Source organism: Phoxinus phoxinus, assembly GCF_949152265.1.
Source record: "Phoxinus phoxinus genome assembly, chromosome: 13".
Lineage (NCBI taxonomy): Eukaryota > Metazoa > Chordata > Actinopteri > Cypriniformes > Leuciscidae > Phoxinus > Phoxinus phoxinus.
Window position 1 is genome coordinate 10,365,372 of NC_136888.1, and position 12,827 is coordinate 10,378,198.

The 12,827-nt window shown below is 40.4% G+C and overlaps 1 protein-coding gene across 1 annotated transcript in view; it reads right to left on the reverse strand.

Moving 5' to 3' along the window:
* Positions 1-300: 300 nt before the first annotated feature.
* Positions 301-12,827, reverse strand: part of LOC307009627 (protein NLRC3-like) — a 28,765-nt gene continuing 16,238 nt past the window's right edge. The window contains exons 5-8 of the mRNA XM_079633489.1: positions 9,463-9,636; positions 7,177-7,338; positions 1,339-1,385; positions 301-1,263 (exon numbers count right to left, since the gene is read on the reverse strand). Of these exons, the coding sequence (XP_079489615.1) occupies positions 734-1,263; positions 1,339-1,385; positions 7,177-7,338; positions 9,463-9,636 (913 nt within the window). The 3' untranslated portion in view covers positions 301-733. The remainder of the gene's footprint in view (positions 1,264-1,338; positions 1,386-7,176; positions 7,339-9,462; positions 9,637-12,827) is intronic.

A 12,827-nucleotide genomic window follows, 5' to 3' on the forward strand; every position in this document is an offset into this window, starting at 1 on the left:
CGTTTGGTCTGTTTTTCCTCTGCCCTATTTTTGGATTGTCTTGTGGATTATTATGAAATATTACATGTGATCTTCATCATCTGCCTCTTCAGTCTGTTCCTGCACACCTTGCTGACAGGGTGCTTGATGAGGGATTGACAGGTGTGTGCCAGGTTAGTATTCATGAATGATTGGGTGGAGCTGAAGGACCTGGTGCTGATGGCACACATGGCTGAATCTGTAACACTTGCTTAATTTGTGTTCATAACAATTAAATTAATAATTAAAACCGAGAAGAAGAATACCACATGATAAAAAAGTGTACATCATTTTATGCATTTATTTTTAGTATCTTGAAGCTCGAGCTAAGCAAGATCTTGTGCATCAGGCACCCGTTATGATTACATGAAGTATGAAGAGAATGAATACACTACAAGTGATTAATGAATATTTTTAAACCCTCCACCAAATTATTTTTTCAGTTAGTTTTAGTTAATGTCTAAAAATAACAATATTTTACCTTACCCATATCATTTTTATTTAATTTTAACATTCTCTATATATTTTTGTGTTTTTAATCACATAATGATTTTTAAAAAGGTGTAAAATAACAACCAGTGTGAAATAAATGTCAAAAGCAGGAAAAAGAACTCCACAAACTGGATCACTCATTCAAACTCATGTGAGTTAAATACAGAGATAATGTGAGTATATTTCTTTCTCTCAACTGCATGTGTGACTCACTAGAAGCCATTTAATCTTGTAGAGACACTGGACAATTCAAATAAACCCCAAATCCAGCATAGAGCGGTTCAGTGAATGTGGTTTTGAATGTGTGTAAGTGAGTGAGTGTGTGTGTGAAAGAGACACTGTAGAAGGATAGAGTTCCAGCTGGCCAGTCCAGGTAAACTCCTACTCTGTTAGAACGATGTGAAGGGGCATGTATGACTTTTCTCTGACTTTTGTGTCTGACTATGAATCTGTTTTCAAAACAGTTCAGACTCCAAGACTTTTCATTGTGTCCAAATAAACTGTCATAACTCCATCCTTTCCTGCTGATTCCTTTATATGTCACTGATATATCAGCTCGTTCACTCCATTCAGCCTCCCAGTAACAGCGGCTAGTCAGATTCTCTCTACACAAAACCTGACACCATTCATCAAATCTCTCTGAATTATCAGGATACAGCTGATCCTCTGAAACATGTGTCATCTTTCTGTTCTCCTCGGACAGAGCGAGAAGAGAGCTTGCTGTGTTTAAATCCAATGTGAGATCACATGCATCTGAACACAAGAAGATACATTTTAACATTAATAACAACAAAACAACCACTATTTGTGTGTGTGTGTGTGTCCTACATTTCTGTGGTCCTCTTGTAATCCTGAACTCTCCTGCACGATCCACACTATAAAAACAAAAGACGTCACACTCATTTTACATAAAAATTATTGCCATATTATAGAATTTACGTAGATGGTTGTTCATGCTCATATTTTACATGATCTATTGTAGTTGATCTATTGTAGTTGGTTCATGGGCATATGTATTATCACCCACCATACAGTTTTCAACTAGTTCACCTGGGCCTAACTTTGCTATATTCAAAACAAAAAGTACCACAGTATATTAAAGTCATAAATATTTCAATAGACCTGAAGTTGAGTCAATGATGACAAAATTGTCATTTTCAGCTAAACTATATCTCCAAAATCTGTCCGGTGTCTCTTCTGATGAAATTCCTTTGAGATCCTCTCTCTGTCATTCAGCATTTGATGTGGTTCTTGATTCACAGCGTCTATCATTGGATCCTCAAGTCTTGAGCTATTGACTTGCCTTTACATTCACTGATCATTTGTGTCTATATCCTTTCATTTTGTGCAAGTGTTTTAATCAATAACTAATATTCATCTAGCCTACTAACTGCAGAAATCGCCTTGGTTACGTATTGTTCCTGAAATAGAAAACCGAGATGTTCCTTCAGAACTGAACTGACGAATTGGGATCTGGGCTGAGAGCTCAATCACCTTTCAAGTGTTAACTAAACGAGCCAAGGGACACTGGCGTGTGAGATTCGCATCGTGCACCCCGCCCTGCAAAGCGGGTATGAATGGAAGCGCGCTTGCTCCAAGCACAAGTTCCAGGTCTTTAGGAGGGGCATGATTCGTTGACAGAAAATGCCATGCAGGTACCCTTACTCTCTTACAGAAGTCTGCGGAGTCAGGAGCGCCGTCATACTCTTAAACCACAAGATCTTAATGGGTTAGTTCACCCAAAAATGAAAATAATGTCATTAATGACTCACCCTCATGTCGTTCTAAGCCCGTAAGACCTCCGTTCATCTTCAGAACACAGTTTAAGATATTTTAGATTTAGTCCGAGAGCTTTCTGTCCGTCCATTGAAACTGTATATACAGTATACTGTCCATGTCCATAAAGGTAATAAAAACATCATCAAAGTAGTCCATGTGACATCAGTGGGTTAGTTAGAAGTTTTTGAAGCATCGAAAATACTTTTTGGTCCAAAAATAACACAAAATAAGACTTTATTCAGCATTGTATTCTCTCCCGGGTCTGTTGTCAATCTGCGTTCAGGACTCCACAGTGCTGATGCTGACGTGTTATCTGGTGCGCCCGAGCTTCGTTTACAGTCTGAGGAAGACGCACGCTATATTCAAGCTATTCTACATTGTTTGCGTGGATATCATTTTTTTAATGGTGCGTAAATGTGCATGTCGCGGATGAGACACTTTTACAGCGTGCGTTTCCCTCAGTCTATAAATGAAGCTCGGGCGCACCAGATAACATCATCAGCGTCTTACGCCATCAGCGTAACTGTGAAGGATTGACAACAGACCCGGGAGAGAATACAATGCTGAATAAAGTCTTATTTTGTGTTATTTTTGGACCAAAAAGTATTTTCGATGCTTCAAAAACTTCTAACTAACCCACTGATGTCACATGGACTACTTTGATGATGTTTTTATTACCTTTATGGACATGGACAGTATACTGTATATACAGTTTCAATGGACGGACAGAAAGCTCTCGGACTAAATCTAAAATATCTTAAAGGGCACCTATTATGGAATTTTGAAATTTACATTTCATGTAGTGTGTAACATAGATCTAAGTGAACAAAAACATCCTGCAAAGTTTGAAATATGAAAGTGCACCGTATATAAAGTTATTGTCTTTCAAAAGTAAGAGTCGACTCTGAGTCATTTTTATGAATCGTTAGAAGACCGAAGCTTTTTCTCTGACTAGATGACGTCAACTTGTCAAGTTATTTGAATACGATACGCCCACTTATTGCGCTCCAAGGCCAGGGAAAATATCATGGCGACGAGACGCTGAGAAGTGCGGCTCAAAAGCAAACTTTTTTCATCTGCCCAAGGAGGAGCATTTGAAGACTAAGTGGCTACAATTCACTATACCACAGAAGTATAGTCCGATCCTTGTGCTTTGCTCGCGCCATTTTGAAGACGATTGCTTTTTAAATGCACTCAAACTTGGATTCGCGAGTCGCTGATATTGAAGGAAGGTTCAGTTCCAAGTGTATTTGCATCAGCTTCCTCCTCCGTATCACAACCTGTAAGTGTTATTAATAATTGTTGCTTTTATGTTTTATGTAGCATGCTTAATAATGATTTTGTTTGTTGTGTAAGCACCGTTTAGCTTCTAGGTCTTCAATGACAATTGTATTGAGATGTGAAGTGTTTGTCGTTGTTTTCGGAGTTGTCTAAAGAATAGAGTAATACCTCGTAGTAACGTAACTGCATTTTTTTTTTGTAAAAACGTTATGTTTATGCATCGGGCTAACGCAAACAAAGACTGATTGTGCTTTTACAATATGAACTCTGGGCTATGCTCGCTAACATAACATTAAATTCTTTATCTTATTTTTCGTTTTTTACTACAAACTATAAAGCAGTGGACTATAATCATTATTATGATACAATTTAATTGATAAAAGCATCATTGTACTCCGTGTTAAAAATAAGTATTATCTCTGTAAACACTGCTGGGTCATCTGACCAATCAACGCAGATTAGCGTCGCGCAAAGGAGGGGTTTGAAAAACGAGTCGTTGAACGAATCATTTGGGAGTCGGTGAGCAAATCAGGTAAAAATAAATGCATATTATACGAAAACAAAAGTGTTTTTTGTCATTGCATGCATGTAAAACTGTTGTTGGGGACTCCCACAACAACATTAGGAACATTTTAAATGTCATAATAGGTGCCCTTTAAACTGTGTTCCGAAGATGAACGTAGGTCTTACGGGCTTAGAACGACATGAGTCATTAATGACATTATTTTCATTTTTGGGTGAACTAACCCTTTAAGCTCTTCTGACTGCAGTGGTTTGAAGGACACTCTCTGCAAGGCTGTTCACACTAAGGAGAGGTCCCAAGAGGGTACATGGTGAGGGTGAGGATTTAAGGATTTAACCTTCTCGCGCCCCTTAGGAACCTGATGATCAGGTCATGCCTTCCCACAAATTTACCATCTACTGCATTGTGATGTGCGGCAATACCGACAACATACACTTTCAGGTTGGAGGGAGATAGCCTTTGCTCCAGCCCTTCCTGCAGGAAGAAAAGCACAGCCATGATCGGGCGTCTCTGTGGGTCTTCTCGGTGAGAAGAGCACCACTCGACGAACAGGTTTCACTTAAAGGCATAGACGTGCCTCGCAGAGGGCGCACTTTCCGAAGTGATGGTGTCTACCACCACCTGGGGTAGATCACCTAAGTCCTCCGCCATTGGGCCCCCCATCTCTGAGAAAGAAGGTCCTTCCTCAGAGGAATGCGCCAGGGAGGGGCTGTCGCAAGGAGCATGAGTTTCAGGAAGCAGGTCTGGTTGAACCAGTAGTGCACAACTGGCAAGACCTGCCCCTTGTCCTCCCTGACTTTACACAGTGTCTGTGCGAGATGGTGGGTGAGATGTGACGGGAGCTTATACCTCCTAGGTGTACGCAGCGGCCGCAGTGCTGACTCTCACACTCTCCGACAATGTCGCTGAAAAGGCCACCTTGATGGGTGCATCAAGAAAGCGTGCTTTGTCGACATCTCACACCCCTACAAGGTTTACCCAAGGGGTACTTCTGGACCACAAATGTGGACATCGTCTAGCCAAGGGCCTGTCCTCTGACTTGATCACAGTAAGTCATCATGCGCACTTCCTGCATCAACCCAGGCTTAGAACGACCCTCATATATATGAGCTCTTTTGCTTTGGCTTAGTAGACTTGCAGGGTGCCATCACATGCAGGGCTGAGGTGGGCCGACCAGCAGCATTGTAAGCACCAGTGGCGAGAGCAGCTGTTGTCTCACAGGTGCTGGACGGGAGCTGTGGATGAACCCACCACGTGGCATGCACCGCAACTACACACTCTTGCTGGGGAATCGCTATGAACCCCCTGACCAGCCCTCCATCAACGGTAGCGAGAGAAGAACCACTTTTTACGCAGATTTTGGCATCTTTCAAGTTCCATATTGGCACCAAAATGCTTCCATACTGCCAAAGTCCTTCATGCACATCCGGGAAGAAAGGCTAGGGGGTGGGGCAAGGCGATTTACGCGCAGCGCCCCCCAGACACCAGCATGAAAGCTCAGAACGACACAGAGCCCCGGAAAGCCTCGGAAAGCATGGCTGTCAGCTCTGAATCTGATTCAGCATGAGCACACCATTAAAGTGGGAAGCTCAGCATCATCTTCATTTCCAGAACATAAAATCCCTCTATTCGTTGCAGCGATCGACATCTGATCCTCTACTGGAGACCCAAATTAAACGCTAGGCAAAAAGACCAGATTCACAGCTTACGATGCACTAGAGGAGAGGGGGCCACGGAGATGTACTCGGCAGGGAAGCCCTCACTGTAATCCTCTGGTCACCCTGGCTATTCGCCAAAGTAATCCTCCCGCGGGAAGAGGAACTAGATCGGGGCATAGCAAAGGGGACTCCACCTTGTTTGAGGTACTCAAGGCTTGGCCGCACCATTGTGCATCTAGAGTGCTGAATGACGTGCTAGGTTGCTGTGACAACCCGCTGTTATTTGGCAGCTCGACGGCACATGAGACCCTGCGAATAAGCTATCTCTGCTCTCTCATGCAAAAACATGAACCACCCCCGAATGCAGTTTCAACTTATATGCCCAGGCATGTAAGATAGCGGTCGTAGCATTACATGAAGACAGGAAACGACTGCATCCAGAAATGCACGGACAGAGAAGCATCTGTAAAAAGACACTCACTATCTGCTTGCTCTTTTAGGGAAAAGGCTCTTTTAGTGCTGAAGCACACAGTGGGAACTCTCTGAAGAGCTTCTTCCTGGTTCATTGTACACACTCGAATGATGATTGCAGAGCAGAATTGTGAGAAACGCTTGGGTCCGAAGCTAAAGCTTGATTGTGCGATGCAACCACGCTACCATTCATACCTGCTTTGCGGGGCAGGGTTGCGGGATGCAAATCTCACATGCCAGATGGAAATCTCACATGCCAATGTCCATTGGCTCGTTTAGTTTACACTGAAAGGTGATTGGGCTCTCAGGCGAGATCCCAATTCGTCAGTTCAGTTCTGACGTAACGTTGAATGTAACTGACTGAAAGGGAACTGTTGTTCAGCTCCACTTTGCTTTATTGAGTATCCTGAGGTCAAACGTAATTTCTGCTCATTTAGACTGTGATCTCTTAGCCTGTATTTGGGGTCTGTTTTTCCTTCAGTCTCTCTGACAGAAATGAGAATTTACTTTCTCAGACATCCCAAGTCTCCTGGAAGTTCCAAATTAGTTAAAATCTCCCGGAATCTAGAGCTAGCGAGCAAGAGCGTGCATGCGTAGCGCGCGCACAGCAGATAGAGGGAGCGAGAGACCTTGCGTGTGTGTGTGTTTGTGTGCGTGTGTGCCTCACGAAGCGCATGTAAGGACCCAACCAATCAATGGACTTTATGCACAGCTGCACTACTTCCTGAACTTTAGCCAGCTCCTTTGTTTCCTATCTGCCATTATTGGACAAACTGATTAATCCAGGTGTGTCTGATTATTGTTGTTGGCCCCCCCAGTCACAGAGTTCAAGACATGTGCTTTTTTGTATTTGTGCAGTATATATGTGTATGTATGTGCATCTACCGGTATGTACACATTTTTAATGACTTTATTCTGCACACATGACAGGATGATTGTTCATGTTAAACATACTTAAGTTTGACCAGTCTGTAGTTTGGATCAGAGAGCAGCTTGACTAATGATTGTCCTGGGTGATTAAAGCTCAGATCCAGCTCTCTCAGGTGTAAGGGGTTTGAACTCAGAGCTGAAGCCAGATAACAACAGCCTTCCTCTGTCACCATACAGCGAGATAATCTACACACAAACACACATACACACACACAAAATAAAGATAACATGATTGTGACATTACAAATGATAAAGTTCAAGCCCTCAACATGCAAATATATTTACATCGGTTTTAGTGACCTTTAGTGATTTGACAATGTTTTGTTAATATAATAGATATGGGGGAAAAACACATAATTGTTATTCTGATATAAAAAAAAAATCTTGAAATTAATCTGACTTAATACTTAATCAGACTTAATTTGATAAAAAAAGGATCAATATCAATATTCAATATATTAATTAAATAATATAAACACCCAACACAACACTTAAACCTTCCAAACAGCTAAAACAACAACCATTAACAGAGGAAGAGTTTAACAACTAATTAAATGTCAAAACAGCTGTTTCTAAATCCTCCCCCCGCCCTCTGACATCACACCAAAATGGTATCTTCCCTAGGAAGTGATGTGGCTGTTGCTTTAAAAGACAGTTTAACCTGTATTATGGGTTTGGTTGTACAGAGAGTGAACCGGGAAGTTTAACTGCAATAAGGTTTGTGGGAAATATGTGTAAAAATAAAGGTAATTATTATCATGTGAATTATTGTGTATTCTGGCATTCTGTTCTTATAGAGAAATAATGACAAACTTTAAGGAAAACTAAAAAGAGTTGAAACTATAACTATAACAAAACACAGCAGTAACAAACTTAAGACTGAACAAAACAAAAACTCCATAACACCTTCCTGATGTGTACACAGATGTTAATATTGCCGGCAATGAACAGTCTCAGTGAAATGGGTGTATGTTTGTAAGTCCAAGTTTATAATGTCACAGGTTACCCTGTGACAAATGTTATATAGCTCAACATGATGAAATGTTAGAATATTATAAGTATTTTATTCTAATGTTGATCTAGTTTACTAGAAGTGCAGTTTAGTATGATAGTGTAATGTTAGACAAAGTGAAACAGCCCTGTGTTATACCTCACAAGTTTAATTTGTCAAATAAACTGACCTGTATGAATAGTAATTCAGCACCTGCTGGTAATTCGGTAGAATGAAATGTCCTTATTCCTTCATAACCGCGGGACTCGCGTGTGGCGCTTATATCTGTCTCTCATTAGCAATCGCACCCTGCTTCATACCACAGTCATGTTAAAAACATGAATGTTTTCACTCATCCATATCATTAGATCCGTCGGCATGATGTAAAGTTCTATGATTCCGCTTATCACTGCGTCATCAATCTATGCCTTTGTTATTGTAAGAGGTTAGCGACCCCTAGCGGTCAAAAAAATTACACATTGTAGCTTTAATGCAATTAATTAACATACACGTTTAATGATCAAATCCAAGGTTTGTGAAGCATTTGTTTATCCAGAGGAAGGTCCATTTTACATGCAAATTTTCATGAATGAGGCCCAGATTCCTGTAACTCTGATTGTATTAAAAATATAAAAAATAATTTAAAATAAAATAGATTTAATGTACAGTACAATTGTTTTATCCACAGATCACTGATTACAGGTTTAGGTTCATATGGAGTAATTCTGGAGTGTCCTGTGTCGTTAAACTGTATCTTTCAAATTACCTATTGATCATTCGTGTTTATTTAATATTAACTAGTACAGTAGTAAAAAGTAACAGATGATCGGTTCACGTGCCGCTTGAACTGAGATCTGTCAGCGATCTGTCACGTCACATTTACAAGCGCCAAAACGGTGTTTATTGTTTGAATTTCGTAATTAAATTGACAGAATCTGAGAGCTGAGATTTTGTTTCATATCAATAGTTACCTTCTCTGTCTTGTCTGTCAGTGTCCTCTTTGCTTCGCGATTTTTCTCTGCGAGAGAAAATGGATGTGTGGCATGAGAGCGTGTGAAAAGTGACAATTGCGTGAGTCTCACGGTGAATTCGTGAGAGTTGGCAGCCCTGCAGATTCAGTTTGTAAATGTTTTTGGCGGGTATGGTTGTGCTGTCGCAGTCTTGTTCATTTGCCATGTTGTTTGTGTATCTCTATGGCAAACGCGCTGAGCCCGTTCGGAACTACGGGAGCCCAGAGGGGAGCATCGGCGGATGTTAAAGAGAAAAACGATTTTCATTCAAACAAATCGACGTAAACTACACATTCGACCCAGCCCTACCTCAGTATGTTGAGTTGACAGTGTGAACTCTTCAGTCCATCAGACAGAAGCTTCACTCCTGAATCATACAGGTCATTGCGACTCAAGTCCAGCTCTCTCAGTGAGGAGTTTGATGATTGTAGAGATGAAGACAAACTTCCACAGCACTGATCGGTGAGATTACAGTCAGCAAGTCTATAACACAGGGTGAAATATGGCTCAGTAAAGAGATGCGGGATGTATATTATAATCACTTAATTATCTTTGTCTCAAAATACCAATTCAAGGTAACAAAAGCCATATAATTGCAAAATAGCTACATAATGCTGCATAGGGTAGGATTTCATTCTGCACAGTGAGATTACTGCTTGTCAATCTAAACAAATCAGAGTACAAATACCATAAAAGAAAATGACTAATTATTTATATTTGTACTTTATGTACAGGAGTTGTGTTACAACAATGTATGTGCACCAGTGGCATGTAGTAGTGTTCTGAAATGAGGAGGCAAAGTCCTCACAGTTTTCTTGGTTTCTATGTTTTCTTTATATACAAATCAAAATGTAAATTCATACCCCAGTTATATAGCCTGACTTCGTCATACTTAGGCCCCGTTTACACGATCATTTCTAAAAACTCCGGCCAAAGTGGAGATTTCTGAAAACGCCGGTTATATGTTGTCGTGTCAACTGGGAGAAACAGGGTTTTAGGTTCTCTCTTGTCGATTCTGAGGATTCTGATTGGCTTGCATGGCTTTATCCTTCTCCCTACACTGCCGCCCATAGGTTTAGCATAGTTATAAAGGCGCTCGACGGCGTATTTATGCGGGTTGTGTGCACGATGTTATTATTGAAAATGGAGGGGGAGAAATATTCGTTTCTTTAAATACCCGGCTATGTGTAAATGTGGCCTCATATTCTAGGCAGAATGTGAGTCTGATACTGCTCCATAGGGCTTTGATTATGAGGCGTGTCTTAACCGAACCAGGAAAAAAAAACCCTCTGCACTCAATTGGATAGACCGACAACCAATCAGAGCAACGCATAGTTGTCAACAGAGCTCAACTGCACGCACCCTGGAAGAAGTAGTAAATTAATGTGTAAACAATCTTTGCCGTTGTTGTAAAAAGAATTTAAGAATTTGCGGAGTACTTACAAGCACGAATAGCATTTTTGAGAGAAATACAAAAGGTGTATGTATATACGAACAAGTTCTCCGTTAAGGATTAGATCTCGACAATAAAGCAAATAAATCTTCTCGCATTTGTCGGCCCTGTCTCAACTTTATAACACGGTTGCAACGTGACTTGACTGATTTTAAAAAATGGGAAGACGACGAAAGAGATCAGGCTGAAGAAGCGTGTTCATCTGAGGCTTCAGAGAAAAGAGATCGTGAGCCCATCCCTTCCATTGGTTTTCATTGCGTCCCATCTTCTTAGCGACCATCGGAGCAAGCTGATAAATTAAACTTTTGCCGAATCCCGTAGGAAGGATGGCAAACACATCTTTCCGATCGACAAATGCCTTGATTGCAGTTCTCTGTTCGTCTTTTAAAATGAATGCGCTGTCGATTTCTTTTATAACAGAGGCGATAGCGGAATCTAAACATCTCAATTCTCCAGCTTCAGTCATCTTTGTTGAAAACCAATTCAACCCAACCGCTCTTTGATTACTTTGTGATTACGTAACCGCAGATCATCTGTCCATCATCGATTAAAGCCCGCCCTGGAAATTTGATTGGCTCGGCCATCTGGGAGCCGAGCATAATTTCTCCTCAACGGATCTAGTCCAGACCGAACTTCCCGACCAAAAAATTTTGTGGGCGGAGTTCGGGCAGGCACCCAGGCTACCAGTTACACTTAATATTGTCATATTTTCCTGGTTAAACATTACATAAAAAAGAGAAACCAAATACAATTCCAGCAGTTAATACTTTTTCTCTTATTAGGGACATTTGATTTTTCCATCTGGACTTTCAGGATTTTTGGTTTGCTGACTGCCCAATGCAGGAAAAGGACAGATTCATAAGACTGAGTATTATTTGTGCAAATACTTTTTATTTCTATGGACTTAGAGACTAATGTGTTGAGGCAAATAAGCCTATTCATGGACTTCTATTATTAAGACTATTTTGTTGGAGTTTATAAAAGGGTAAACAGTTTGTGTTTTGTTTGGTATTACCTTCTAGCAAATGAGTAAAAGGGAACAATACAACCAAAGTATCCCTGTGATAATGCTTCAACCCTTTCATTAACCCCTTAACTGTCAAACCTCAACTGTTTTAGCGACTCTCAGCATTCATGGGCTGATCTGAGGTACAAAATCACCCTGATCCTCTCGTTGCATTTCTTTATAAAGACAGACCAAGGCAGAAACCTCTTTTCAAATGTAAACATGTTCACAGTGGCAATTTACATGAATCACTCTCCCAGACTTACTGGAGACAGAAGTTGATTTCTATGGAAACATTTGCTAACAATGGAAATTTACATTGAGTTTACACCTTTGAGAACGGGAGGCCGTTTGCCTGGAGACCTCTTTTGTGTGCCAGTTATCTCTAAACTCTTAAAAACCTTATTACCTTTTGTTTTACTTATTTGGGAATGAGACCTTTGTACCAGTCGCACTGAGACATTTTAAATGATACCAAACATGTAAAATAATGTATAATAATTGTTCATATTAAACCATATAGTTTTTTGGGTGAATTCAGGTAGGGATGGGTGGGAATATTAAGAGAGTTCTAGTGTTAATTTCCTTTGTTTTCTCAGAGAGTGGTCGTTCCTCAAGTAGACTTTCTGGCATTTATCTAATTTCTCAAGTCTTACACTACTTATATATGTTATTGACCTTTAAACACCAATTTGCAGTCTATTGTCTAATGTCTGGCGAGGAGCACTGGCCAATTCATGTTCGTTTGTTCTCACTCAATGAACCTTTCACACTTCTGCCATGAATGAGACTTAATCTTCATTATTCTTTTATTTGTATTCAGCCATTATTAGCCTTTATTCCACATCGCTTGTCCATCAACACCATTTGCATCTCCCTATACATTAATCCACCTATTAGTCTTTCTAGAAAACAAACAAAAAAGTATTCTGTTTTTGAATTGTGAATGAGCTTACACGTGCACCCTATTTACTAATGATTGCAATTCATTAACCCTCTGGGGTTTAAGATGTTTTTGGGGTCCTTGAGATGTTCAGACATGCCCTGACATTTGTGCTTTTTTCAGTTGCTAATAAACATATTAATGGCAAAGGTGTAATTACACTCTATTTATCACAAACAGGGCTACCATAATATGTGAGCAATATGCATGTACAGTGCTATGCATAAGTTTAGACACCCATGCTAAAGTTGCCTAAAAAGAGGAATAAAAAA